The following is a 27,650-nucleotide window of genomic DNA, read 5'->3' as shown; positions in this document are numbered from 1 at the left end:
ATAGACTGTCTTGCCTTTTGGATTTTCTGGTTGCCTTGTCTTTGTTTCATTTAGTTTGTTTTTCTGTTCTCTGTATTTCCTTTAATTGGAAGTTGTATCTAAAATAACTCTTCTCAGTAGGAATTCCTCTAGAGAATTAAACCTTAAAGCCCTAAGGCATTCATAGTATGAACAGATACTCTCCTATGCATTAATAATGGTACCAGTATACTATCCTTAGGATGATGGAGAAAACAGTCACCCAAATCCTTTTCTTTTTCTTTTTCTTTTTTTAAAAATTTAATTTATTTATTTGACAGAGATCACAAGTAGGCAGAGAGGCAGGTAGAGAGAGAGAGAGGAGGAAGCAGGCTTCCCGCTGAGCTGAGAGCCCAATGCAGGACTCAATCCCAGGACCCTGGGATCATGACCTGAGCCGAAGGCAGAGGCTTTAACCCACCGAGCCACCCTGCCTAAGGATTTTAAATTCTAGTTGGTAATCATTGTCTTAATAATTTCATTATGGTTTGCAAAATAATATTTTAATAATTTTGTCATTTTTCTGTGTATATATTAGTCGGCATTCTTGTGAGTAGTCTAGCATTCTTCTGCTAGAAAGGCACTATAAATCTTAAATTCTTTTTTAATTTCCTGTTTGCAAAATAAGGTTTTGATTTAAACCCGCCTCAAGTGTCACTGTTTTTTTCTGACATCTCTTTATGGAGTGTTAGGACTCATGGATTTTCATTGATTTAGGGTCTCAACTAAAATCATTCTTTTGATGCTTAAAATATTATAACTTTGACCACTAGAGCATTTCTCTCCTTCCTAACAAAAAAATGACTAATACTCACCTTGTTACCTCCTTGCCCCAGGTCTATAATCCTTGGTTTCTTTTAGTATCAGTCTGAATCTAGTCAGAAGTGAGAAACCACATAGTAGTATGTAGGAGTGTTTAATATAAAGAGTGATTAATTCTAACAGGAGGTTACAGTGATGAGGGATTGTCTAGTAAGAAGTAAAGAGAGCTCTAAAGAATATAGGCATAAAACCGATAGAAGGAGCAGGCATTAACCCCAAGGCTGAGATAGGGTTCCCAAGGGAGGAGGAGGTTACCCCCTCCCAGGGCTGAGATCCAGACCCTATTTAGAGAAGGCACAGTATTGTGGAGAAGTTGTTTTGGCACTCTGTGCTGCTGAAAATTAGTCTTTTTTTTTTTTTTTTTTTTTTTAAAGATTTTATTAATTTATTTGACAGAGAGAAAGATCACAAGTAGGTGGAGAGTCAGGCAGAGAGAGAGGAGGAAGCAGGCTCCCGCTGAGCAAAGAGCCCGATGCGGGGCTCGATCCCAGGACACCGAGATCATGACCTGAGCCGAAGGCAGCGGCTTAATCCACTGAGCCACCCAGGCGCCCCTGAAAATTAGTCTTTTTGAACTTGCTAGAAATCTGCCTTCTAAGAAGCCCAGAAAGCTATTCAGGGAAGGTGTCTCTTTGCCACAAAATCACCTTGGTGTGGCAGTACCAGAGGAAGCCGCTGGCCACTATGTACTGCAGACACTGGAGAAACTGAGCACACTGAATCTGGTGCTGGAGAAATACATTCTTTAGGAGCCAAAAGCACTTTGCTATAAATCCATTGGAGAGAGTGGGGGAAATGCCAGGGAACCTGGTGGCCAGTGCCCTGCAGGAGGCAGGCACCAGAGGAAATACGAGTCTGGGGCTGGAGGAGCTGCATGTTCTGTAGAAGGCTACCAAGTGAGCACGCTAACACTGGGAAGCAGAACTCCTTTCCTCTTGTTTCTCTCCTGTGGCCTTCTGACAAAAAGTCAGTGCTGCTTGGCATAGGAAAAAATATTTAAAGGGCCCAGATTCATTTTTACAGAGTAGTCTAAAAGGGTGAATTTGGTGCAGGGACACAGTATATCTATAGCCAGCCTTAGTCTTCCTGTTCGACTCGCTTAGCTTTCTGTTTGATTAACTCTTTTACATACATTTAAACTCGTGTGCAGGGGCCCCTCGGTGGATCAGTTGGTGAAGCATCTGCCTGGCTCAGTTCATGATCTCATGGTCCTGGGATTGAAGCTTGCAATGGGCTTCTTGCTCAGTAGGGAGTCTGCTTCTTCCTCTCCCCTGCTAGTGTGCACTCCCACTCTTTCTCTCTCTCAAAAAAATAAAAATCTTAAAAAAAAAAAACAACTCGTATGCAATGGCATAACAAGCAAAGAGGAAATATGCAAAGCTACTACAGCCCTCATGTATGTATTTATCACAGGAGTTCTATAATTCATATGTATGGCTTTCTTGCACAACCCATTTCATCTTTCCCTTGATGCTATAGACTGAATATCTGTGTGTCTCCCCTTTCCCCCCACCAAAATTTATATGTTGCTGTAAACTGAATATTTGTGTGTATGCCCAGCCCCAATTTATATATTTATATGTTGAAACCTAGTGCCTGACGTTGTAGTGTTAGAAGAAGCTTTTGGAAGGTGATTAGGTCATGAATATGGGACCCTCATGAATGGGATTAGTGTCCTAATAAAAGAGACCCCAACCCCAGAAAGCTCCCTTCCTTCTTATGTCATGTGTAAACATAGAGGAAAGGTCCTTGATTATCAAACAAGAAGCCAGTCCTCACCAGACACTGGATCTAGGGATTACATTGATCTTGAACTTCTCCAGCCTCTAAATCGGTAAAAAAATAAATATCTGTTGTTTGTAAGCCACCCATCCTATTGTACTCTGTTATAGCAGCCTGAATAGACTAAGACACCTGCGTTGATCAGAATCTTAGCTGGTTGATGTTCTTTACTCTTTGAAGTGACCCTAACTTTCATTCCCAAAGAGTATGAGCTCTCAATAATCCTGCCTTTTCGGGTTGTTGCTTCTGTAGGTTTCCATTAACAATTATTTTTAAGCACGGAAGTACTAAGAAGCTCTCTAGAAAATTCTGTGGGTTCCACACAGAACTCTTTGCTTTGATTGTGTAGGAGGAACTCAGTTTTTCTTTTTCCTTTTGGATTTTATTTATTTATTTGACACAGAGAGACAGAGAGGGAACACAACAAGCGGGGGAAGCGGGAGAGGGAGAAACAGCAGGAAGCCTAACGCGTGGATCCATCCTAGGACCCTGGGATCATGACCTGAGCCAAAGGCAGATGCTTAATCAAATGAGGCACCCTGGAACTCAGTTTTTCCTTGGTTATTGGGATCAGTAACTGCCATCTTACAGATTAACACCCCCCTCCCTTTTTTTCCTATTGGTTCAGTGGCATAAAAAGCCCATATTGTCCAGATAGTTGACTTATTTTCCAGTTCACTTGCATCATGCTTGTATTTCCGGGTAGAAGCTTTCCTTTCTTGGGGACCAAAATCTCCCAACAGAGGTTAGAGTTACTCATTACTGTATTTCCCTTATTCTGATATGAGTTCCTGGATTACACATGATGCCATCATCATGACTGGATATAGCATTCTGTGAGACTGTGATTAATACAGTGCTGATAGAAGCACTGCAAGCAGGGAAGGCAAATCCATATCCAACATATAAGTCTCTTTCTTCCGGGACGCCTGGGTGGCTCAGTTGGTTAAGCAGCTGCCTTCGGCTCACGTCATGATCCCAGCGTCCTGGGTTCGAGTCCCACATCGGGCTCCTTGCTCCGCAGGGAGCCTGCTTCTCCCTCTGACTCTGCCTTCTACTCTGTCTGCCTGTGCTCGTGCTCGCTCACTCTCTGACAAATAAATAAATAAAATCTTAAAAAAAAAAAAGTCTCTTTCTTCCTATGAGTCTTGTTCTTCCAGACAACTCTCTGCTTCCTTTGTGATAGAAGTTCAATGTAATCAATCAGCCTGGTCCTTTGGTAGATGGTGCCATTTTAGGGACTCAGTATTGGTCTCTGCTGTTGGTAGATTTGACACTCATCAGTAGTTTTTAACTTACTTAGTGGAAGTCCTTGTTAATCCTTGTGTAACCTCTATCCTAGCTACTATGGCCATTTTGTTTATGAGCTTCTTGAGCAAGGTGGCTGGGGAAAGAGACTGACATTACAGTTTCTCATTTTGTCCATCTGTCGTTGAAAGATTCCTCTGTAGTAGATATCTTTTGGTGGGTATTCGCACAGGACAGAAATTTCTCCAGTCTGTGCCTATTTATATACCATTCATACATACTTGTGCCTCAAAATTCCTTGTCACCAAACTTTTAATCATGCTTCTTCCAAATATCTGGTCGTCCAAATCATTGAAAATTGTCCATAAATAAGTATAGATCCATGTTTTTGGGCACCTCTCCTCCATATGTGGTGGACAACCAATTATATTGCTTGAAGTTCTGCCCTTTAGGATTTTCCTTTAACCACTGTCCTTTCACTACAACCACTGTCTCTAACTGTCCTTCACTGCCCTTCACTGTCCTACACTGGGTCTGTAATTCTGCAGCTATCCACCTTCAGGTGGTACCAGCATGTTGTATACATCATTCTGTAATTTGGGCTTGAGTTTTCTTCTTTAGTTATCTAGGTTGTAAGAAACATCCAGGAGACAGGAGGCAATAGGCACGGATTGAGGGAAATGAATCAATGCAAGAAGAGTTTTTGTCAAAGGAATCTGACCTACCTGCACATGCAGCTTTCTTACACCTTTTTGAACTCAGTTTCTTGTATTCCGTTTGTGTTTGATGATAGGTTGCTGTTATGCATGCCCATATTTAGGTAGGTCAGACAATACTCAGTTCATGATGAGAAGCTCAGGCCTTGTGATCACCTGATGTCCTGTGGATATATGTTCAGTTTCTACCAAGGTTTAGTAGCAAGCCAGAAGGTGTTTCTCAAAAGAATAATCACCTGCAAAAGAAGGTGCAGATTTGCTCCCAGGTCCTAGATATTTGTACTCTTCATTTTCCTGGGTACTTCCCAGAGGTGCCATGTCCTCATTAAATCCAGAATCTCTAGGAAGTACATTCATGTCAATGAGATTGGCTCAGTTAGTGGTATATTCCAGTCTCCCATGGTCCGATAGCCTTAAAATCATTCCCATGTGTGTTCCCCAGGTTTCTTCAAATACATGTTAGCAAAGTTATTGTTTTCTTGATAAGTTATTTCCTCTTGTATATACCTGTCCCCCCTGGAAGATGCTAAGATTTGGCCATAGTTGTGGTGGCACAGGAAATGGTGTGGTAAGTCTTGAAGAGATTGGGCATCCCATCCCCTGTGAAGGCACCTGTCTCAGAGGAGGTTATTACAGGGCTTTTAAACTGAAGAAGCCTATTCTTCTCAGACACTGGAAGGCACACTACATCTACTGGTAAGGGAGACTCGGTAATTTGGGAGTTCAAGATTATCTGTTCCATTAGGGTCCAGACACCAGTTGTCTCTTTTTCAAGTTTCAGAATTCCATGTTTTACAGTTTCTTAAGTTTCACATGAGAAATTTGTTGAGATTGTGAATGCAGCTATTTATAATTTAGCAAGCCACACAAATTATGCGTATGAATATCAGCCCTGGAGCTATACAAAATAAGAACCTCATTTAGAGTGGTTGTGGAAGCTTTGGTTTTCAGACTATGACTTGAGTTAAGGGACCTGAGCTTGTTATTTTCTTTTTGTAAGGACTGAATTGAAGCCAAAAGAATCCAGTCAACACTGCAGTCCTCATAGGCATCAGTGGTCAAGTGCAGCAGCCACTTGGACTTCCAAGGCTTGACTTAACACTTCCTCATAATTGACAACAGACAATAGCTTGATTTGTTGTAATGAAATCTGAAAAATTTGTCCCGGTGGTACTTAAAAAGGTCTGTAATTCTGTCATATAGCTTGTCATGTTACAGAACGCTGAAAATGAAATAGTCCAGAATTGGCACGAAAAATAGGCTGGCTGTTTCCCCCTCATTCCTCTTACTCATTCTATTCCATCCCATTTTGTCAGTATTATACTTTTGTGGTCTGTTAGAATGGAGCCATTCCCAAACATTGTGTTAAACTTTTAAAAGTTTTAAATATTCTTCTTCTTGCCCTAATAGTTGAACCGAGCCTGACCTCTAATATATTTTTCTCCCTTCATTTATTCTTCATTTTGTTAATTCAAGATCTATTCTTATTTACCTCTGCTGTATTTTTACTGGAAAACTCTTCTGGCATTTATGTTTCAGCTTTGAGGCCTTGTTTTAAGAGACAGAGTTCTTAACAATACAGTTTTTAAAGAGGAACTCAAGGTAACATTCTCTTAGTTCTGAAGCTTTATGGTATGTGTTTGATTTAATTAGCATAATTTTTTTTTTCTCTTCAAAGCAATTAGATTTAGATGTAGGCTTTTTCCAAAATTCTGTTCCTTAAGTTTGAGTCAGAAGTTAGAATATATGGTCTGGTCCTTCCATTTGTAAACATCATATCTTAGTAAACTGAAATGTCATTCAGGAAGTATAAAGGCCAAAACAGTTGTGTAGTTTCACATCCAGAGCTTCAAAGATTCAAGTATGTGTGTGATTGCCATGAATGTACTTGAAGCATTCTTGTTTTTCTTCTTTCATTTCAATTCAGTTCAGTACAATTCAAACTAATGGGGAAGAACGTAATCATAATTGCCTGATACAGTAAATATAGGAGGAGCATGGCTACCTAGAAGTATAAGAGTCAACATTTAGATCACTGTGGGATTCTATAATCCCATGCCTCCACCACAGGCCTCCCAAACCCCATGGCAATTATGATGTTTCTGACCCATTGCTTGTAGGAATTATTTTTAGACATTTTTTTAAATCCAAAAAAGGTGGATTACACTTTACTTTGGAAAAAATATACATCACATAAACAATTTGCAACAAGGAACAGTGAGTTTTCATCTGACTTTTCATTTTATCTCTTTTATCAACTTACCATATTTATAGTAGTGTCACTTTCTGTGGAATGGTGTATTTGCTGGTGTATTCAAGCGCAGAAGCTGAAACATCAGCTTTTCATATGGGGACATACAATAGTAGGACTATCTTGTTTTTCTATTAAATCAACTGTGTAGGCGAATATTACTTTAAGGTACTTCTTTGGTGAGATTACATTAATGCAGAAGAGGGATCCAAGAAACCCTTACTTCTGAAACAGGTCTACAGTCTCTGTGTACTCCGCTTTCCAGTTGAGTAAGTGGAGATAGTACCTGACTGTAGTTTTAGTGGGGATTAATGAATTAAGAGTATTGAGAGCACCATCTGGTACTTCCAAAGCACTTTTGGGATGCCTGGGTGGCTCAGTCCATTGAGGGTCTGCCTTTGGCTCAGGTCATGATCCCAGGGTCCTGGGATTGAGTCTCCCATTGGACTCCTTGCTCATCAGGGAGCCTGCTTCTCCCTCTGCCTGCTCTGCCTGTTTTTCCTGCAGCTGTCCATGCTTCTAATCTCTCTCTGACGAATAAATAAATAAAATCTTTTTTAAAAAAAATAGCACTTAACTGTTAGTATTATTTTCCTTCTCATTATTATACCTGAGAGGTGATTGTAATAATGGCTTAAATACAAAGTTTGGCATTATTTTAACTTTTTTTTTCCTTCTTTTCAGATGACCTGTGTAGAAAAAGCAGGAACAGATGAGAAAATGCTTATGAAGGTCTTTCGCTGTTTAGGAAGTTGGTTTAATCTAGGAGTTTTGGACAGTAACTTCATGGCTAACAATAAGTTACTAGCACTTCTTTTTGAGGTTTTGGTAAGTAATGGCTTTGTTTATGAACGTATTTTTACCATGTAGTCACAGTAGTAACTAACCTTCTGGGACATAGTAGTGTTTTCAGATTTCTGTATAGTGATTGAAAGGTGTATAATAAGAAAGTGGCAGTGTCTCTTCCTTACCACCAAATATCAAATGAAGGTATGAGTATTAATACTCAGAATAGAATATAATTAAGTTTAATAAGAAAGCAGTTTTACATGTAGATCAATGATTTACATATTAAACAAGTAAAAAACCATTGGGTTTTTTGGGGGTTTTCTTGTTTTAAAAATAGAATAATAGTCATTGGGTCTTTGAGACAGTTACAGATCAGAATATTATCTTTGTAGTTGTGATAGTTTACTTAAGCATCAGGGTATGTATAGGTTTGATTTGAGGCTTTTGAGATAAATGGGATAAAAAGTAGTATCTTTTTATATACTTGGGAATGTTTTCCATAAGCTTTGAAAATAATGGTATCTAGTAATACATTCTTTTTGTATTCTTTTGTCTTGGTAGATAGGACTGAGTGAGTGCATAGAATAAGACTAGTTTTTAGAACAAGAAACAACAATGTCTCAAGCACATATTGATCAGGTCTTTGGAGATGAGAGTGACATTGTCTCATTTTCCTGGAGAATCTCCTTCCATGAAGTCGTATTAATATAGAAGCTCTGTGTGTACTGGTTATATACTGGTGCACTGTTATTTAGAAGATGGTAGCATGATAATGGATAATGGGTTGATTTTGCTGTGAATTAAAGAAAAGGAAAGCACATTCTTCTAGGAGGCATTTTGGTGTTTGATTGTTGTTAGTATATTTATGTTGCTTTCTTGCACCAGGAGCTAAGACAGAAAAGTTAGGACTCTGGTAATTGTTTTGCTGTTCATTTTGTCTCATGTCTTTGGAAGAGTAGTCAGTATAAATAAATTAATGTCCCATTTTTGTTTAAAAATTTATGAATATGAGGGGCACCTGGATGGTGCAGTCAGCTGAGCAGCCAGCTCTTGGTTTCAGCTCAGGTCGTGATCTCAGGGTCATGAGACTGACTCCTGCTTTGGGCTCTGTGCTCCATGGGGTATCTGCTTGAGATTCTCTCTCTCCCGCTCCCTCTGCCCCTCCTGCTCATGCATGTGCACTCTCTCTCTCTAAATAAATTTTTTTAAAAACTTTTTTTTTTTAAAGATTTTATTTATTTATTTATTTGACAGAGAGAGAGAGAGATCACAAGCAGGCAGAGAGGCAGGCAGAGAGAGAGGAGGAAGCAGGCTCCCTGCTGAGCAGAGAGCCCGATGCGGGGCTCGATCCCAGAACTCTGAGATCATGACCTGAGCCGAAGGCAGCGGCTTAACCCACTGAGCCACCCAGGTGCCCCAATCTTTTTAAAAACTTTTAAAAAATTTATGAATATGATTGATTACCTATGAAGGGAGGGCAGCTTAGAATACATGTCAAACTCAATGCAGTGGTTACTTCTGGGAATTAAGGATAAGGAACAAGCAAACTAGTGTGACAGGATTATATTATTTTCTCCACTGATCCAGTGTCAGGACTCCTCTGCCACTAATAGAAGTGTGGTTTTAGAGTCAGAGTCAAATATATTCTCATTCTTACATGCATTCAGTGATTCAAAATTGTGCCATATTTTAGCTTGCTTTATATTTAGACCACATCTCTATTACAGATATATAGCCTTTTCTCCCATAGTTCTTTTTTTTTTTTTTTTTTAAAGCTTTTACAAATGTAATGCTGAATATATATACAAAAGAATAAATATGGAGGGGCGCCTGGGTGGCTCAGTGGGTTAAAGCCTCTGCCTTCGGCTCAGGTCATGATCCCAGGCTTCTGGGATTGAGCCCCGCATCAGGCTCTCTGCTCAGCGGGGAGCCTGCTTCCTCCTGTCTCTCTGCCTGCCTCTCTGCCTACTTGTGATCTCTGTCTGTCAAATAAATAAATAAAATCTTAAAAAAAAAAAAAGAATAAATATGGACATTTACTTAACTTTTAAAACAGAGTAATAATAATAAGTATTTTTGAATCCACCTGTCAACCTAAGAATAATCTAATGAATAATTTGCATTTATCCTTGTATTGCTTGTATCGCTCCTTTCCCACGATTCTAAATATCCTTGTTTTTTATTATTCATCTAAGATTAATATGCCTTCACTAAATTTATCCATTCTCTCAACTGTACTCTTCTAAATAGAAACCCTGAAGGTCTCACTGTTTGAACTCTACTCCGATTTGTCCCAGTTGTTCTTGAGATGTACTTTCCAGCTGTCATTCTGAAACTTCTCTTTACTATGCTTCTGGATTGGATTAACTGTTTTTTGAATGTCCTCAGATACCTTCCTCAGGAAGATATGTGGGAAATAAACTTCGAGTTTTTGTATTCCTGAGAAATATTTATATTTTGCTTTTATTCTTAACTGGCGGTTTAACTAGGTATAGAGTTCTAGGTTCAATTTTCTTTCAAGATTTCCAAGGTTTTTCTCTCTCATATACTGGCAGGCATCATTGCTAATGAGAATCTAAATAACTGATTTGCTCCTTTCAAAGTTACCTTCTCTCATTCCCAGAAGCTTTAAGAATCTCTATTGAACCTTGGTATTCTGAAATATGATGATATGTTAGGTAGGTGTGGGTATTTGAGACTTGTTGGACCCTTTCATTTTATTTTTTAAAAAAATATTTACTAATTTATTTCAGGGAACGAGGATGCGTGCCAGGGAGGGGAGAATCAGAGGGGGAGGGGGTGGGAAAGAATCCCAGGGAGACTTGGCGCTGAGTATGGAAGCAAACGTGGGGCTCAGTCCCACAAGCCATGAGATCATGACATGAGGTGAAACCAAGAGTCAGGCGCCTAACCAACTGAGCCACCCAAACAGCCCAGACCCTTTCATTTTAAATAGTACTTGAATATCAAAAAAGGATGGGAAAGATTTTCACAGACTAAAACAGGGTAGGGAACACATTGCATTACATTTGGAGGGGCTGGTGTGTGTGTGTGGGGGGGACCCACCATGGATTTTTAGAAGTCATGTGACTGGATGGGGTACAAAAAGGCTGATTTTTTTGGCATATAAGGAAATAGACAGGGAAGACTGATGAATATTATCTGGTTGAAGGACATGACCTTTTAGGCTTTATGCATTTAAAGTACATGTTCAGAAACAGGCTATAATTGCTTTGCTAGCACTTGGTTTACAGCTTAATGATCATTCATCTTATTTCCCTGTTCCTGCCATTTCCCAGCAACAGGATAAGACCTCATCCAACCTACATGAAGCTGCTTCAGATTGTGTGTGCTCAGCTCTCTATGCCATTGAGAATGTGGAGACTAACTTGCCATTAGCCATGCAGCTTTTTCAAGGAGTCCTAACATTGGAGACTGCTTATCACATGGCTGTGGCACGTGAAGATTTAGACAAGTGAGTGATTATTTAAGGCAGTAGCACTGGATTCCATCCTTCATGATTTTTTAATGACTCTGGGTAAATACAGACACCACATCCTAAAGATGCTCTGTTCTTGACTGAACCTGGAGTGGAAAATGGATGCAGGAGAGGTTGAAATCATAGAAAGTAGTAATTTTTCCACTCACAAAGAAAAAGGCTCTAAGAATTAGGGATGAACTTCAGAGTATCAAGTGTAATTTGATAAGGATTTTTTTTTTTTTTTTAAGATTTTATTTATTTATCAGAGAGAGAGAGGGGGAGAGAGCGAGCACAGGCAGACAGAATGGCAGGCAGAGGCAGAGGGAGAAGCAGGCTCCCTGCTGAGCAAGGAGCCCGATGCGGGACTCGATCCCAGGACGCTGGGATCACGACCTGAGCCGAAGGCAGCTGCTTAACCAACTGAGCCACCCAGGCGTCCCTTGATAAGGATTTTATTCATATGTTTTAGTAATTGAGAATTTGAACTGACTTATGAGTCATTTGCTTATATGTATAAACATATATGATAAGAAAAAGTGGCTGTTAGGGAGATTCTGATACAGCATAGCTAATAATCACTACATGTCCCTTAGGCTGAGGATCCTTTTATTTATTTAAGTATGTCTGTGAGTATGTACATATACAGATTTCTGACTCGGTACTCTCATTACTCTTTCATCTGCAGAGTTCTGAATTACTGCCGTATTTTCACTGAACTATGTGAAACTTTTCTTGAAAAAATTGTTTGTACTCCAGGCCAAGGTCTTGGCGACCTACGAACTCTGGAACTGCTGCTTATTTGTGCAGGACATCCTCAATACGAGGTAGTGTTTATATTATGCTAAACCCATTTTTCTCTACGTTGTATGTTGCGTATTACCTATATTCCTTTGACACCTTGTGTCATAGCTTTTTATTTGTGGGAGACTATAGTCTTATATTTAATTAGTGTGATGTGATTGTTTCCTCTGTATTAGAGTTTTTTCTTTCTAAATTATGTTTGGGTTTTTCTATTCCATAGAATCTTTTCTATTTTCTAAATATTCTAATTCTAAAAAAAATTTCTATTCTCTATTTTCTTACCTAGTTAGCTGGGCTGACTGGTATAGGCACCTCAGGGAACCCATTAGGAAGAAAGCTTCCTACCTTTTAACTGAGCCCCCTCTCTAGGTCCAGTTATTCTTTTTAGAACTTCGTAGTTGTAGCTAAAAACAAGACAAAACCAATAAAATCTTAACTGTACCAGTCCTAATACCCAGAATTTTTTCTCCAAATTGTGAGTGGGAATGAGAAAGGGATTGAAAGGATTTAAAAGTCTACTCTATTCCAAAATCTCTACAACACACTACCTCTTTAAAAAGTTGGCTAGATTTTTTAAACTCTTGTGTATTCAAGAAGTTTTACCTCCTCTTAATAGTATAAGAAGTGAGAAAGAACTCCCAAGTTGGGTATTATTTTAAATAGGTCTGTTTGGGATCTTTGATGGGGAAAGGATGATAGGGCCTCTCTTATTAGGGAGGAACACAGCCCTGTACCTCTTTTTCTCTTATTCAAATAAAAAACATTCAAATAATGTTTATTTGTTTGACTTGATCTCATGAGGGTATCTAAATTTGGATGAAACACAAAACATTTCTGGGAGTAGTATTCCCAGTGTTCACTGTGTAATCATTATCACTCCTTTAAATAGTGCAATAAGTAAGATAAGCTGTGGATAAAGTCCCAGACTTTTTGTACCTTTTCAGTCCCACTCAGGAAAGCAGGTGAGTAAAAATGACACAAGGTTGGTATGTTCAGGGATTTGCAGATGGTTTGTCTATCAAGAAGTGAGGTATTTTTTCTTTTTCTTCTTTTTTTAAGAAAGATTTATCTCAGAGCTCAAACACAAGCATGGAGTTGTGGGGCAAAGGAACAAGCGGACACTCAGCTGAGCAGGGAGCCCCATGTGGGGCTCTATCTTAGGACCCTGGGATTAGGCCTGAACCGAAGGCAGCCCCTTAACTGACTCAGCCACCCAGGCGCCCCTGTCAAGAGGTGTTTTAATCTCAAACATGAAATGATTTTTTTTTTTAAGATTTTATTTATTTATTTGACAGAGAGAGAGAGATCACGAGTAGGCAGAGAAGCAGGCCGAGAGGCAGGCAGAGAGAGAGGGGGAAGCAGGCTCCCTGCCGAGCAGAGAGCCTGATGTGGGGCTCGATCCCAGGGCCCTGAGATCATGACCTGAGCCGAAGGCAGAGGCTTTAACCCACTGAGCCACCCAGGCGCCCCTGAAATGATTTTCAATTTGAGAAAAAAATATTTAAAAGAGACTTCCCATTTCTGTATCTGTTTCTCTAAATTCAGAATCCTTTCTGCTGCTGGAGAAGTTATCAGCTAAAGAGGGACTCTACTTCCAGTTATCGTAACTGTCTTCATATGTCATTCCTTTTTTGAATCAAAAATTAACTTTCTTGGGGCACCTGGGTGGCTCAGTGGGTTAAGCCGCTGCCTTCGGCTCAGGTCATGATCTCAGGGTCCTGGGATCGAGTCCCGCATCGGGCTCTCTGCTCAGCAGGGAGCCTGCTTCCCTCTCTCTCTCTCTGCCTGCCTCTCCGACTACTTGTGATTTCTCTCTGTCAAATAAATAAATAAAATCTTTAAAAAAAAAAAAAAATTAACTTTCTTTTCCTTTTCTCTTTTTCAATTTGACAGGTAGTAGAAATTTCCTTTAACTTTTGGTACCGACTCGGGGAGCATTTGTACAAAACTAATGATGAAGTTATTCATGGTATCTTCAAAGCTTACATTCAGAGGCTGCTTCATGCCTTGGCTCGACACTGCCAGCTAGAACCAGACCATGTAAGTTCCCTTCTCCACTTCTTCAGATCTTAATTTCCTTCTCTTTTCAGTCCTAATTTAAAAGTGAACTAAAAAGATAAGAAAATAAAGCTAATGGAATTTGCAGGTTTTCTGTCACTCTGTAGCGTACACTAAAGAAATCAACACCAGTGTAATGAAGAGTGAGTATAAGGCTTATATAGAAAGAAGTAAGTTCTTCTCTTGGAAATTCACCTTAAGTAATTCTGCTGAAGAGAATAAAATAGCTCTTTTAGGTATAAAGCATTATCTGTAAAGTAAAAAAAGGATAAACTCACGTACAACAATATAAGAAGAGTTACACAAATTGGGATGTTGCAGCTTGATGGACCATTATGCAAAATGATGACTATTGAAATAGCATTTAACTATTTGCTAAATGAAAAAAATTTAGCAATTTTTTTCTCTCTCTCTGTGTCAAATAAATAAATAAATAAAATCTTAAAAAAAAAAAAAAAGAACCAACTTTAAAAAGAATATAGAGAAATCATCTACTAGCTTAGAAGAATACATACTAGAAATACCATAAAATAGTCGATTAGAGGGCGCCTGGGTGGCTCAGTGGGTTAAGCCTCTGCCTTCAGCTCAGGTCATGATCCCAGGGTCCTGGGATCGAGGCCCATATCGGGCTCTCTGCACACCGGGGAGCCTGCTTCTTCCTTTCTCTCTGCCTGTCTCTCTGCCTACTTGTGATCTCTGTGTGTGTGTGTGTGTGTGTCAAATGAATAAATAAAATCTTTAAAAAAAAAAAGAAAATAGTCTATTAGAAAACTCTTTAACTTTCGTTCTTTGCTTAGTCTCTTAAATCTTACAGCATCGTTTTGATTGGTTGGTTAGTTGTTCTAATTCTTCTAACTCAAGACTTGAAGAGAGTTTTTTCTCATTGCTCACAATTAGATCTGATGTGAAAACTATATAACTGTTTCTGTTCTCTTCAGTTTAACGTTAACATTGTTGAGTCATGGTATTTTGCGTCTTCAAAGAATCTTAGCGATGGTCTAGTGTAGGGGTTTTCATCCTTTATTTTTTTGTTATTTAACTGAGGAGTTCTATCTTCATCTACATCTTACATGGAAGCCTGATAGGTAAAGAAGAGCAGGATCTCTGGTTTCAGTTGGCTGTACTTGCCTTGATCCCATTCTTCTTTTGCTAGTTCCCTGGCACCCTTTCCCTTGTGGCAGTTCCTTATACTTGTGGATATATGAGTGCTTTATTTTTTTATTTTTATTTTATTTATTATTTTTTTTTTTTAAGATTTTTTATTTATTTATTTGACAGAGAGAGAGATCACAAGTAGGCAGAGGGGCAGGCAGAGAGAGAGAGGAGGAAGCAGGCTCCCTGCTGAGCAGAGAGCCCGATGCGGGACTCGATCCCAGGACTCTGAGATCATGACCCGAGCCGAAGGCAGCAGCTTTACCCACTGAGCCACCCAGGCACCCTTATTTTTATTTTTTAAAGATTTTATTTATTTGACATAAAGAGAGTGAGAGAGGGAACACAAACATGGGGAATGGGAGAGGGAGAAGCAGGCTTCCACTGAGCAGAAGCCCAGTGCAGGGCTCAATCCCAGGACCCTAGGATCCTGGGCTGGAGGTAGATATTTGATGACTGAGCCACCCAGGTGTCCTTATGGGGTACTTTATAATTCCGTATCTCAGGATAGCCGTCATATCCTTCTCATTCTTTGACTTTAATTTCTTCATCTTAAAGCAAAGAGTTTGGACTAGATCAGCAGTTCTCAGTAGTATTAGGGCTGTTTTCCAGATAGTCATGGATAAAGTTTTTTATACATGCCCTTAACCATCTCCCAATTGAAAGCATGAAATGTAAATGATCTCTCTATTTCTTTTTTTTTTTTTTTTTAAGATTTTATTTATTTATTTGACAGAGATCACAAGTAGGCAGAGAGACAGAGAGAGAGAAGGGGAAGCAGGCTCCCTGCTGAGCAGAGAGCCTGATGCAGGGCTCGATACCAGGACCCTGAGATCATGACCTGAGCCTGAGGCAGAGGCTTAACCCACTGAGCCACCCAGGCACCCCGATCTCTGTATTTTTTAATGAAAAATTTCAAATATTTGGCAAAGGTGAAATTTTATATTGACTGTCTGTATACCTATACCTAAGTTGTACTATTAATATTTTTCTATACTTATGTGTTTTTGATATATCTGTCTACCTATATAATATTCTTTTTAAAAGTCTAAAATTCTATTCTGTATCTAGTTGTTGTGGTAATGACTGATTCTGGTAAATGTTGAACCATGAAGCTTCAAGGGCATATTCAGTACTGAAAAGAAAATAAACTTACAAACTCTTAAATTATCACCTCTTCCAGGTTACTTCCCACTCTGACCACTCAAATTTTTCAACAACAGAGCAATGTGTGGCTTGGAAATATGGGGGAAAAGGAAGAACAGTTTCTCATAGTAAAGGTAGAAGTTAGGTTGTATTGACTTGACTTACCTAAAAGTTTAAGAGACCTTGTATATTAAAATAACCTTTGCTTTAGGCAACTTATCTCTTGTTCATTGGGACTGAACTGTTTAATGGCTTTTTCTTTATTCTTGTTTTTATAGAGGTCTGTTAAAGCCTTATGATAAGTTTAAAAGAAATGTTATTTGACTTGAAATTTCAGGAGGGGGTTCCTGAGGAGACTGATGACTTTGGAGAGTTTCGGATGAGGGTATCCGATCTGGTGAAAGACTTGATTTTCTTGATTGGGTCTATGGAGTGTTTTGCTCAGGTAAGTCCATTTGGAGATTCTTACCAGTTTTACTGATCACTTGAGTTTTGTTCACTTTGGTGTCTCCTATAAATATTCCACCTTTTTCTTAAATTGTAATGACTCAGTGGGAGAGTAGATATGCAGGTGCCTAGCACACTGCCTGGCATATAGTAGTTTGGTTTATTTATTATCTTAACAAGCAAGCCAAATGCAGTCTGTGGATGGTTCAGTTATGGTTTACTCCTATGATTCTTGCTGTTGAAAGCTGTTCTGCTTGTCCAGTCGGAGTGGAAAATCATAGATAAACCTTAAGACCCCAAGGTATTTATAGGGAACTTGGATCTAGCCAGGAAAAATAGGCAAGTTTTTCTGCTTTATTAATTATGTACCAAATCCTGGCAACTTAGTTATTTGGCATTTCCTTTGTCCACACTTATGGTTAGATTCCTGTGCAGTTTCATCCCAGAGGTGACTATACTAGAGTAGAAGATTCATAGTCCTGTGATTTTCCTGACAGTGAGTAATATTTTACCTCATAAGGTTGCAATCATCACCATTCCACATCACTTAACGTTAGCATAATTTTAGGCAGTTCTCATATTCCTGGATCACACTCTAAGCTCTGAAATATAGTAGTTTTGATACTTTATCAGCAATATCGAACTAACCTTTATTTTATTTTTTTGGTAACCCAGCCATTTTGTATATTTGGGGGTATAATTTGATTTAGAAAGTCTTCATTAAATTATATCTGTTTTTCTTTATATTAAACAAAGTGTGTTTATTGATCTAATTACCAAGGGTTGGACATTCTTAGAAAGCAGATTCAGTGAGATCACCAGATCACAGGCAGATGACCTGTGTTCACATTTCAGCTCTTTGTCATTTGCTGTGTGGCTTTGAGCAAGTTACTTGTGCTTCAAATCTTAGTTTACAAATTAAATTGTCAGTGTTGTCTAAGATGTATTCTGTGGAACACCAGTCATATGAGATATTCATCAGGGTAGAATCCTCAATTAACATTGGGAAATGACTTAAACAGTGTTAAAGGCTCGGTAAAGTCCTACAAGAGAATTACTTAATTTTATTTTACTTAGCAATGTTTGTTATTTGACTACAGAAATCTTACTTAGACTAACACCCAATCAGATGGATATATGCTGGGAAATTTCTGGACTAGAACATCTTTGAGTATTCTGCTTGGTCTCCTTTTTTTCCTCCCCTTGCTTGGATATGGTATTCTGAATAGCTGCTTTTTAAGAATTTAATCTGTACTATTAGTGTTGATGCGGATAAGTTTTTAAAACAGTAGAAATGTTAAAATCAATACATATATAAGAAATTTACATTGTATTTCATTTTAAGTGTATTTATGTATTTATCAGTTATTGTAGGGATCACAAAAAGACACTCATGTAATATGTTTGCTTTTCCATAATACTCATTTTGTTGGGGCAGATGATAATTTTGATACATTCTTGGGGAATCTAACTGGTTTTATTTCAGATATTAAAATAGCAGTTACTTTTAGTTAGTGAAGATGTGAAAAAGGAGTTAATTTTCTCCCCTGGCTCTGAGAGATACTTAGATTTAGAAACGAGGGGCTGGATTTATTTTAACTAAAAGGATTTTTTGTTTTGTTTGTTTTGGAATTCTATTCTGTTTTCCTTTTAATGGATCCATAATCCACCTCTTCTTCTCTAGTTATATTCTACTCTGAAAGAAGGCAACCCACCCTGGGAGGTGACAGAAGCGGTTCTCTTTATCATGGCTGCTATAGCAAAGAGTGTTGATCCGTGAGTGTCTAATAAGTCTTTTGTGGGAACTCTGAATATCAAAGGAAGGAAAATTACACCATTTTTCTCCTGTGCTATATGTTTGGAAACACTTAGAACTTCTGTAATGCTGCCTAGTTGTCTGACTTCTAGAGTGTATTCCAGAGTAGCATGCATTGCTGATACTCATAACCACATATCCTAGAGTTAAAATTATTTTGTTCTTGATATTAGGAAGATAATGCTGATTTATTTTTCCAGCTGAGGCTCCCTTGTGAAAGTTGATATAATAAAAAGATTGTTAGGCTGTTAAATTGTTGGTGCTTGCTTAAAAGCAGTTGAATAGGCACTGAGTAGCTCTCATCTGCTTTTGGACCTTGGGTAAGTTATCCTCACAAATATTTCATCATATTGTTCTCCATTTTGTCTGCCTTAGAGAATCATTTGTGAGTTTTAGAAAGGCAAGATAGGTACCATTTCACCTTAAAAGAGTAGCAAAATCTAAGGAGCAATTACTATTTTTATTATTGCCATGGAAATCTTTAAGTTACTAGAATTTGATTTCTTTTTTTTTTAACCAGAATTTGATTTCTAATTGAGTAGCATAGAAATTTTATTTATGATTTTAATATGAATTCCTAAAAACAGAATTTACTTTGTGCTGTGAGTTTATAAATTGATGATAGTATCTATCAGGTTTTCTTATATTGTGATCAGATACCTGCAACTGAGCCCTATTCCAAGCCTTGCTTAGAGAGATGGTTAAGGCATGTATTTATGAAAAGTATAGAGGTTCTTACTTAGCTGCCTTTTAGACTTGAGCCAGTGAAATCTTACATGGTTTCTAATCCAGTAAATATTCAAGGAGAATAGAGTAAGTTTGCTTTTCTCTATTAAGATGTACTGGTCCTGGGTGGGATGCCTGGGTGGCTTAGTCAATTAAGCAACTGCCTTTGGCCCACGTCATCATCCTGGAGTCCGGGGACCGAGTCTGCATCGGGCTCCCTGCTCCGCGGGGAGTCTACTTCTCCCTCTAACCCTCCCCTTCTCCTTCTCTCTTGCTCTCTCATTCTCTCTCTCTCTCATACAAATAAATCTTTAAAAAATAAATTAAAAAAAAAAGATGTATTGATCCTGAATTACATACCATATTATTTGCTCTTACATTCATTTTGGTATCTTTTGGAACCTTCAGTGATAGTCTGAGGATTATTGAAATCACTTCTATTCTGATATGTGTTGGTGTGAAAAAGGATGGGTAGAGAGTCTCAAAAATTAGCTTAGTGTTCTCAGGAAACATACATAAATGAGAGAAGATTTTACATTGTGTTTTTTTTTTTTAAATCCACATTTGAAGCCAACTGCATAATTACAATTTTTTTAGTGTATATAAAGGACTTAGACTTAGTTCATCAGCATGGAGTGCTTTTGCTCTAATCCAGGACATTATTTGGATTTTAAACATCTTTTGTTTCTGTATTATAGCCTACCACTATGGGGGCATAAAGAATTTCAGCCAGTATTCTTGGGGAGTGGAAAAAAGACAAGAAAAGGGGAAAAAGAAATTCTTGGAGCCATGGAGAGTATTTGGTTAACTTTAATTTTCCCTCATGTTCCAAGTCAGGTCACCTTTTCCTGTTCTTGCAGCTTGTATTCTTGTTCCTTTAGTGAGGGAGCTGGCCCACCCATACTTACCTGTGCTTAAAATTTCCAGTATCCAGCTATAAGAAATATTTTGGAGAAGAACTAATAGCAAGTGGTCTGTGAGAATTATTCATTCATTCATTTAGCCATGCAGCAATATTTATTGAGTGCCACTATGTGCCAGGCACTGTTCTAGGTACTGCAGATATAAGAATAACTAAAATGGATTCTTTAAAAGAAGACATGCATCCACAGTAAATGCCTGCCTCTCCAATTTGAAGAACATAATCTGATAGCAGGATGTGTCTTTAGATACTTTATTGGCATTTAGAAGATTGAGGAGCAGTATGCTTCTCGTGAAACAGTATCTGCTGTTTCTATCTTTTTGCCTTTTTTTGAGGATTTAAAAAACTTTCATACCAAATGTTAAGCACTTTCATCCAAATGGTTGTGTGTTTAGAAAAAAGCCCTTTAGCAATGATTTGTCTTTTTACAGCCTGTTATTAGGCCAGAATCTAACCTCTGAAATCAGTAACTGTGAGTACTTACCTTTGTACTTAGGGAGAACAATCCAACACTGGTGGAGGTCCTAGAAGGAGTCGTCCGCCTTCCAGAGACTGTGCATACAGCAGTGCGATACACCAGCATTGAATTGGTTGGAGAGATGAGCGAAGTGGTTGATCGAAATCCTCAGTTCCTTGGTATGTGTGAACTCACTCTTCTGCAGTGATTTTTCTGATTTTGTTCTTCCTTTCTTACTTTTGCTCTTGTTCTTTTGTTCTTTATTTTTATTGATAGGTAGAATGTTTCTAGACAGTGAGAGTAAATACTGTATTATGAGCTGTTGCTTAGTTGACACATTTGTAAACTGGTCATCTCTTGAAAGAAGGATCTTTAAAGATTAGGTCTCTAGAAAGGGAAACAGTTTGCTTCTAGTAGTCTGCTTCGGGATGAATTTTTGTTAGTCTTTGGCACATGCTTGAACTAATCAGACTCCCTATAGTTCTGACTTAGATGCTATTAATAGGCTAAAGCAAAGTATTTTTCAGCATTAAATACTCTTTTAAAAACCAAGATTATCACTTGAGACAAAATAAGTACAAATTAAAATGAAAGGAATGTTGAATTATCTCAGCTCTGGATGCCCTTATTGGCTTGAAAAAATAACTAAAGATTATACAAAGTAACTTTAGAATCAAAAGTAAGGGTAGAAATCATTTCTTTTATCTCTCTCATTTTGCAGATAAATGCAAAGAGAGTAAATAATTTATCTAAGGTACTAAGGTATTAATAACTAATAACTAAGGTATTAATAATAATAATAATTTATCGGGTATTAAGCCTCCCTGATACTCGGGACTGATACATTCTAAGAATTTTAAGAATCCCCCCAAACTTGTGTCTGTCATATTGTTTGATGTATTTCTATGCTTATGTTACCATCTTTTTTTTTTTTTAATTCCAATATAGTTAGCGTAAGTGCTGTATTAGTTTTAGGTGTACAATATAATGATTAACAGTTCTGTGCGTTACTTGGTGCTCATCAGGATAAGTGTACTCTTAATGCCCTTCACCTATTTCACCCATCCCCTCCATCCACCCCACCTCTGATAACCATCAGTTATCATCATCTGTAGTTAACAATCTATTTTTTTTTCCTTTGTTTTGGAAATCATATGGTATTTCTTTCTCTGACTTACTTCACTTAGCATTATACTCTCTAGATCCATCCATGTTGTTGCAGATGGCAAGATTTCATTCTTTTTTATGACTAATATACCTGTGTGTGTGCACGCACACGCACATGTATATGAACGTGTGTTTATATCTCTTCTTTATCCATGCATCTTTCAGTGGACACTTGGGTTGCTTCTGTAATTTGGCTATTGTAAATAATGCTGCATTAAACATAGGGGTACATATATCTTTTTGAATTTGTGTTTTTGTATTCTTTTGAGTAAATACCCAATAGTGAAATTACTGGATTATACATCTATTACCCACTTTCAGCTTGATTTTATTTTACATATGATCTTTTTTATTGTTTTAAAACTGTTGCTTAAAAAGTGATGTTTCTTTTTTCTTATTTCTGTGTATAGAGCGTATGATAGACATGTTCACATTATAGCTGAGACACTTTCAAGTTCAACATACCATTGAAAATTTTTTTCAGAATACCTGTTTCCTAATTCTTAGATTCTTCACTTCTGTGATCTGTCTCAGCATTTGACTTTCTTTTCTGAATGTTTCTTCTACAAGAAACTAAAGTGGGTTTGTTTGTTAAACCTTATCACTCAGTACCACCGTGCAGTATCTCATTTAAATACGTGCATCAGCAGTAAGACAAATTGCTCCATGTTTGTACTTACTTTAGAATAGTTAAAACAATGGATATCCCATTTGAGAATCACAGAAGCTTACAGCATTATAGTTCCCTATACTCTATACTTAGTTTTTCTGATTCCTAAGCTTTAAAGTTTTAGGCTGCTTTTTGTGGAGGGGACCAGGGGTTCATGCTGATTGGGGCATTATATTGGTCATTAGATGAGAAATGGAGATAACGTTTTAATGTGCTTTACGACATTATTCTTTTGATTCCTTCTTTTCTGGTTTGGTATGAGATTATTCTGATGTACTTTCAAAGTGTTCCTTAATCATATGTGATTTTTCCATAGAAAATTATTCTGATTTTTATAAAGTAAGGTAAAAGATAAGAAGAATGTACTTTATAGAAATTCATCTTTATGATCATTTTCTTTGGAACACTTATTCTTGCTACAAAAGTAAAGCATAGTTTTTCCAGAAGTACTAAAGCTCAGTCTGCATGTTTTTAAGGCCTTTTCTAACTATAAAGAAGCAAGTATAAAAGTGTCCACTTAGATAACTGTCATCCTGATTAACATAGGTTATTTTTTACATAGTGACTCATCTCTGAGTATAAATAATGGTAGCTCTCTGAGCTTTATATTCTTTCTTATATTACCTTACTCTTAATACATGGATGGCCTTATCCACCCATGGTTTTCAAACTGTGCTGTGTGAAGACCTAGCCATGAGGAAAGAAATAGAAGGTGAATAGATAGGGCTCAGGGCTCCCTGACACTATGTCAGTGATATCAGCTCCTTTTTTATGTTTTATATATTGGGGTTTGAACACATTTCATTTTTTTAAATGGTTCTTTTGCTTAAAAGCGGGGTGGGGGCAGGAATATAAACCTCTGTTATACGGAACTACAAGTTTTCCTTGAGTTTTAGACTGTAATCTCTACTGTGTGGTGTCTCTCCTTAGACCCTGTGTTGGGCTATTTGATGAAGGGCCTGTGTGAAAAGCCTCTGGCTTCTGCTGCAGCCAAAGCCATTCATAACATTTGCTCTGTCTGCCGAGACCACATGGCTCAGCACTTTAATGGACTCCTGGAGATTGCCCGTTCCCTTGATTCCTTCATGTTGTCTCCAGAAGCTGCTGTGGGCTTGCTAAAAGGTATTTACTTCAGATATTAACCAAGAACATCTCTAAGCCCTTCTGGGGGTTATCTTATACTAATCATATCCCAGTTTTTCAGTTGTAGTATACTTAGTGATGGAGAAAGTTGACTGTTCCACTCAGGGGAGGGTGTTGATATATACATGTACTCTTTTCTTAGAATTCTTTAAGGCTGTATAACTACTTCAACCTGCTTACAGTGTGTATAGCATAGACCTAAATTTTGGGGTGGTGATGACACATTTGAACTAAATACAGCTCTTTTAGAGTTGGGAGAAGAATAAAAAAGGAGACTAAATAGTATTGCCATACCAAAGCAGTAGGTGGAAATTTAAAGGTAGTTCGTGTGGATCAGTCCTGTCTGTAGAAACTTGGTGTCTTAGTGTTATTTAACCATTATGAATCAGCTTTACGCTCAGTAATTGCCTATTCAGAGGCAAGTAGCGAGAGTGGTGATGAAGTTCAAAGAACTAGAGATATTAGGGCTAGGAAAAAGAAGAGACTTTAAGCATAATGGCTATTTTTAAATATTTGAAAGATTATGCTATAAAAGAAGGAATAGATTTAGGAGTAGTAGTCAGTTGTTCACATGTATGGGCTTTTAGAAAGAAAACACTTTCTTACTAAACTCTGAAAATAGATTGAGGTGCCCTGTGAGGTTACAGCTGGCAGTTAGAGGGATTTGAGGATATATCAAATAAAAGACTGGGTAATACAACCCTTGTGGCATCATTTAAGCCTCTGTGAGTAGCACACAAGTTAGTCTTGGCCAGATTGAATGACCTCTCGTGTGGGAACTGATCTTTCTTATATCTATGATGAAGTTCCTTTCCAGCTAGTGTATTTGCATTTTCCAAGACAGATTTTCTTTTTGTAGCATAGGTTTTTATTGTTTTCATTCATAGGCATAGATAATAAGACATTGAATCAGAGTCAAATATTCCTACTATTAGCTACTGCTAGTGGTTACTTCTGCTATTTTGTAATTTTCTAGTGAAATTTAACCTTGATACTGAAGTGACATCTAACCTGTAGTTAGATGGCATCTCATTTATCAGTGATATCTTCTCAATAAAGAAAACTTTTTATTTAATTTTTATTTTATTTTATTTTTTTTTAAGATACAACTATAGGTGGGGGGGAAAGATACAACTATGGGGTGCCTGAGTGGCTTAGTTAGTTAAGCATCTGCCTTTGGCTCGGGTCATGATCCCAGGGTCCTGGGATTGAACCCCACAGTGGGCTCCCTACTCATCAGGGAACCTTCTTCACCCCTTTCCTCTGTCCCCTGCTTGTGCTCTGTCTTTCACACCTCTCTCTGTATGTGTCGAATAAATAAATAAAATCTTTTAAAAAATGTATTTTGAGAGAGCGAGAGTGCACGTGAACAGGGAGAGGGAAAGAGAATTCCAAGCAGACTGCTCACTGAGTGGGGAGCTTGACTTGGAGCCCCATCCCACAGCCCTGAGAGCATGACCTGAGCCAAAATCTAGGGTAAGCCTCTTAACTGACTGAGCCACCCAGGCGCCCCATATATACAACTCAAAAAAAAAAAAAGAAAAAGAAAAAGGTTCAGTAACATCCTTTTCTGTAGAAATAAATTAAAAAGAAAAAGCGTGGGGCACCTGGATGGCTCAGTGGGTTAAAGCCTCTGCCTTCCACTCGGGTCGTGATCCCAGGGTCCTGGGATCGAGCCCCACATCAGGTCTCTGCTCTGTGGAGAGCCTGCTTCCCCCTCTTTCTCTGCCTGCCTCTCTGCCTACTTGTGATCTCTGTCAAATAAATAAATAAAATCTTAAAAAAAAAAAAAAAAAAGAAAAAGCGTATTTAAGTTAGATTCTCCCCTATAGTTTTAAATAAGTCTAACTCATTCATGGCTTATAGACTACCAGGAGAAATCATTTAGTTTTTTAATTCATATTTGAAGACTTATGGATTGATTACCATTCTGTTGAATGAAATATGGAAGATGAGAAAAAACAGTCATGGAATTTTTTTTCTTTACCTTGGAAAAGACCTAGTCTAATATGTAATCCTTTGGATCTTGGGGAGATGCTTCAGACTTCGGTGGGAATTATGACAAGAGGAAGGCTGAATGAGAAGGGTCTGGACCTTCTATTCCCACTTTAAACTAGCTACATTTTTTTGACCTATTTTATTGGAGTTCCAAGTTTTTTATTTAATAAAAAAAAGAGGTGGTGGAGGCTTTTGCAACTATTTAAAAAATAAAAGGCAAACTTAACTTACTCTTCTGTTCAAAGCACTCATTTTACAGATAAAGAAACTGAGGCCCAGAGATAATATCTTACCTGGCTGATAGATTCTGTTACGGTATAACTAGAATCTGATCTCTAATTTCAGCCCATTTCTTTCTTTCTTTTTTTTTTTTTTGTCTACCTTTTTAAAAAACAGGTTTTATTTATTTATTTGACAGAGAGAGAGATCACAAGTAGACAGAGAAACAGCAGAGGGGTAGGGGGAAGCAGGCCCCCTGCCGAGCAGAGAGCCCAATGCGAGTCTCCATCCCAGGACCCTGGGGTCATGACCTGAGCCGAAGGCAGAGGCTTAACACACTGAGCCACCCAGGTGCCCCAATTTCAGCCCATTCTTATTTAAAAAAATAAATAAATAAATAGTAATGTGTCTATTTCTCAAACCTCTTTGATGGTAAGAATTGCCTGTGGTACTTATCAAAAGTAAAGGTTCTTAAACCTCTGGGAAGTTTGAGAACGATTATGCTATGCTATGTAAAAATAGCTTTGGCGTTGGCTTTGTAAAGGAGATTTTTTTTTTCTTAAGTACTTGAAGAATTAAAAGAGAGTTGTATTTAAACATCTTGAAACCCATAGATGCTGAGGAGAGAGAATTTAATATTAACTTTAGTTATAAATGTTAGTGTGAAGGTCACTTTGTTGTCTAAGCCAAATAAAGAGAAACCAGCCTAAATAACAAAATACTTTAACTAAAAAAGCAGTGTTGAGCTTTTTAAAAGAATGAAACCAGCCAACCTTTTCTGTTAGTCAAATGATGGAGAACAATGAATTACCTCAGTTTAGCGTTTATTTTACTTGTATTTTTCTTTGTCTTGCAGGGACAGCGCTTGTCCTAGCCAGGTTACCTTTGGATAAGATTACTGAATGCCTTAGTGAACTATGTTCTGTTCAGGTTATGGCATTGAAAAAGGTGAGTCCAGTTACAAAAGGGGTTTTAGTACATATTTATGATGTTTACATGTTAGAAAGGAAAAGACAGAATATACAAGTGATCCTTTATCTACCTACAAAAGCCAAGAGAATGAACTAAAAAGTTATTAAAATTAATCAGTCTATCAAAGGAGCTGCATACAAGGAATAAGTATTCTAAAATCAGTAGATTTTCACTATCAGTAATAGAATTTAGAAGATATAATGGGGAAAATAGCATTCAAGTTAGGAATCAAAGCCATAATCTACCATATTTCTTTCAAGAATATTGTAAAGATGTCAGCTCTTCTCAAGTTAAATTTATAGTGCAGTAATAGGAGAACTCAACATAATGATTCTAAAGTTTATCTCTAATCATATGCTGGTAGGAGCATTTAAGAAATTTTAGGAAAGAATAAGAAGCAACTTGCTATCTCTCTTAAAATACATTGTGAAGCCTTAGTCATTTTAAAGTGTAATAAAAAAAGAAAGGAAAAAAGTGTCCTAATAGAAAGTGAAATAAAGATACAGATTATATAATAATGTTACCTATTGTCTGTACTGTAATATATAATGTATATAATGTCTTGGTCATTATGAAAGTAAATGGGAAAACATTAAATAATACTGTTTTCCACTCCACAGTGATAATGTCATAAAAGTGTTGTATTATGTAATCTTAGCCATGATGTAGTATTATGTAGTATTAGCCATGATGCAGTAAGATGAAGGAAAGTAATTTGACAATATGAATTTAAAAGTTTGCACCATTTGAGTAACTATTGGGAATCTCTTACAGGGAAATAAGCAGAGATTGGGAGGGAGGTTGATGTATAAGGGTGTATATCTGCAGTGTTTGCTGTAGGTATGTATG

At 37.7% G+C, this 27,650-nt stretch overlaps 1 protein-coding gene across 2 annotated transcripts in view; it reads left to right on the top strand.

Moving 5' to 3' along the window:
- The window catches only part of TNPO3 (transportin 3), an 89,261-nt gene that overhangs the window by 34,682 nt on the left and 26,929 nt on the right, over positions 1-27,650 (top strand). For both annotated transcript variants that reach the window (XM_059171813.1, XM_059171814.1), the window contains 9 exons: positions 7,522-7,665; positions 10,926-11,101; positions 11,793-11,931; positions 13,802-13,948; positions 16,602-16,709; positions 18,396-18,487; positions 20,672-20,811; positions 23,400-23,591; positions 26,686-26,777. In XM_059171813.1, the coding sequence (XP_059027796.1) occupies positions 7,522-7,665; positions 10,926-11,101; positions 11,793-11,931; positions 13,802-13,948; positions 16,602-16,709; positions 18,396-18,487; positions 20,672-20,811; positions 23,400-23,591; positions 26,686-26,777 (1,230 nt within the window). The remainder of the gene's footprint in view (positions 1-7,521; positions 7,666-10,925; positions 11,102-11,792; positions 11,932-13,801; positions 13,949-16,601; positions 16,710-18,395; positions 18,488-20,671; positions 20,812-23,399; positions 23,592-26,685; positions 26,778-27,650) is intronic.

This window comes from Mustela lutreola, chromosome 4 (genome assembly GCF_030435805.1).
Source record: "Mustela lutreola isolate mMusLut2 chromosome 4, mMusLut2.pri, whole genome shotgun sequence".
NCBI classification, from domain to species: Eukaryota; Metazoa; Chordata; class Mammalia; order Carnivora; family Mustelidae; genus Mustela; species Mustela lutreola.
Note: the sequence above shows the minus strand (reverse complement) of the source record. Positions and strands in the feature narration are given on the sequence as shown.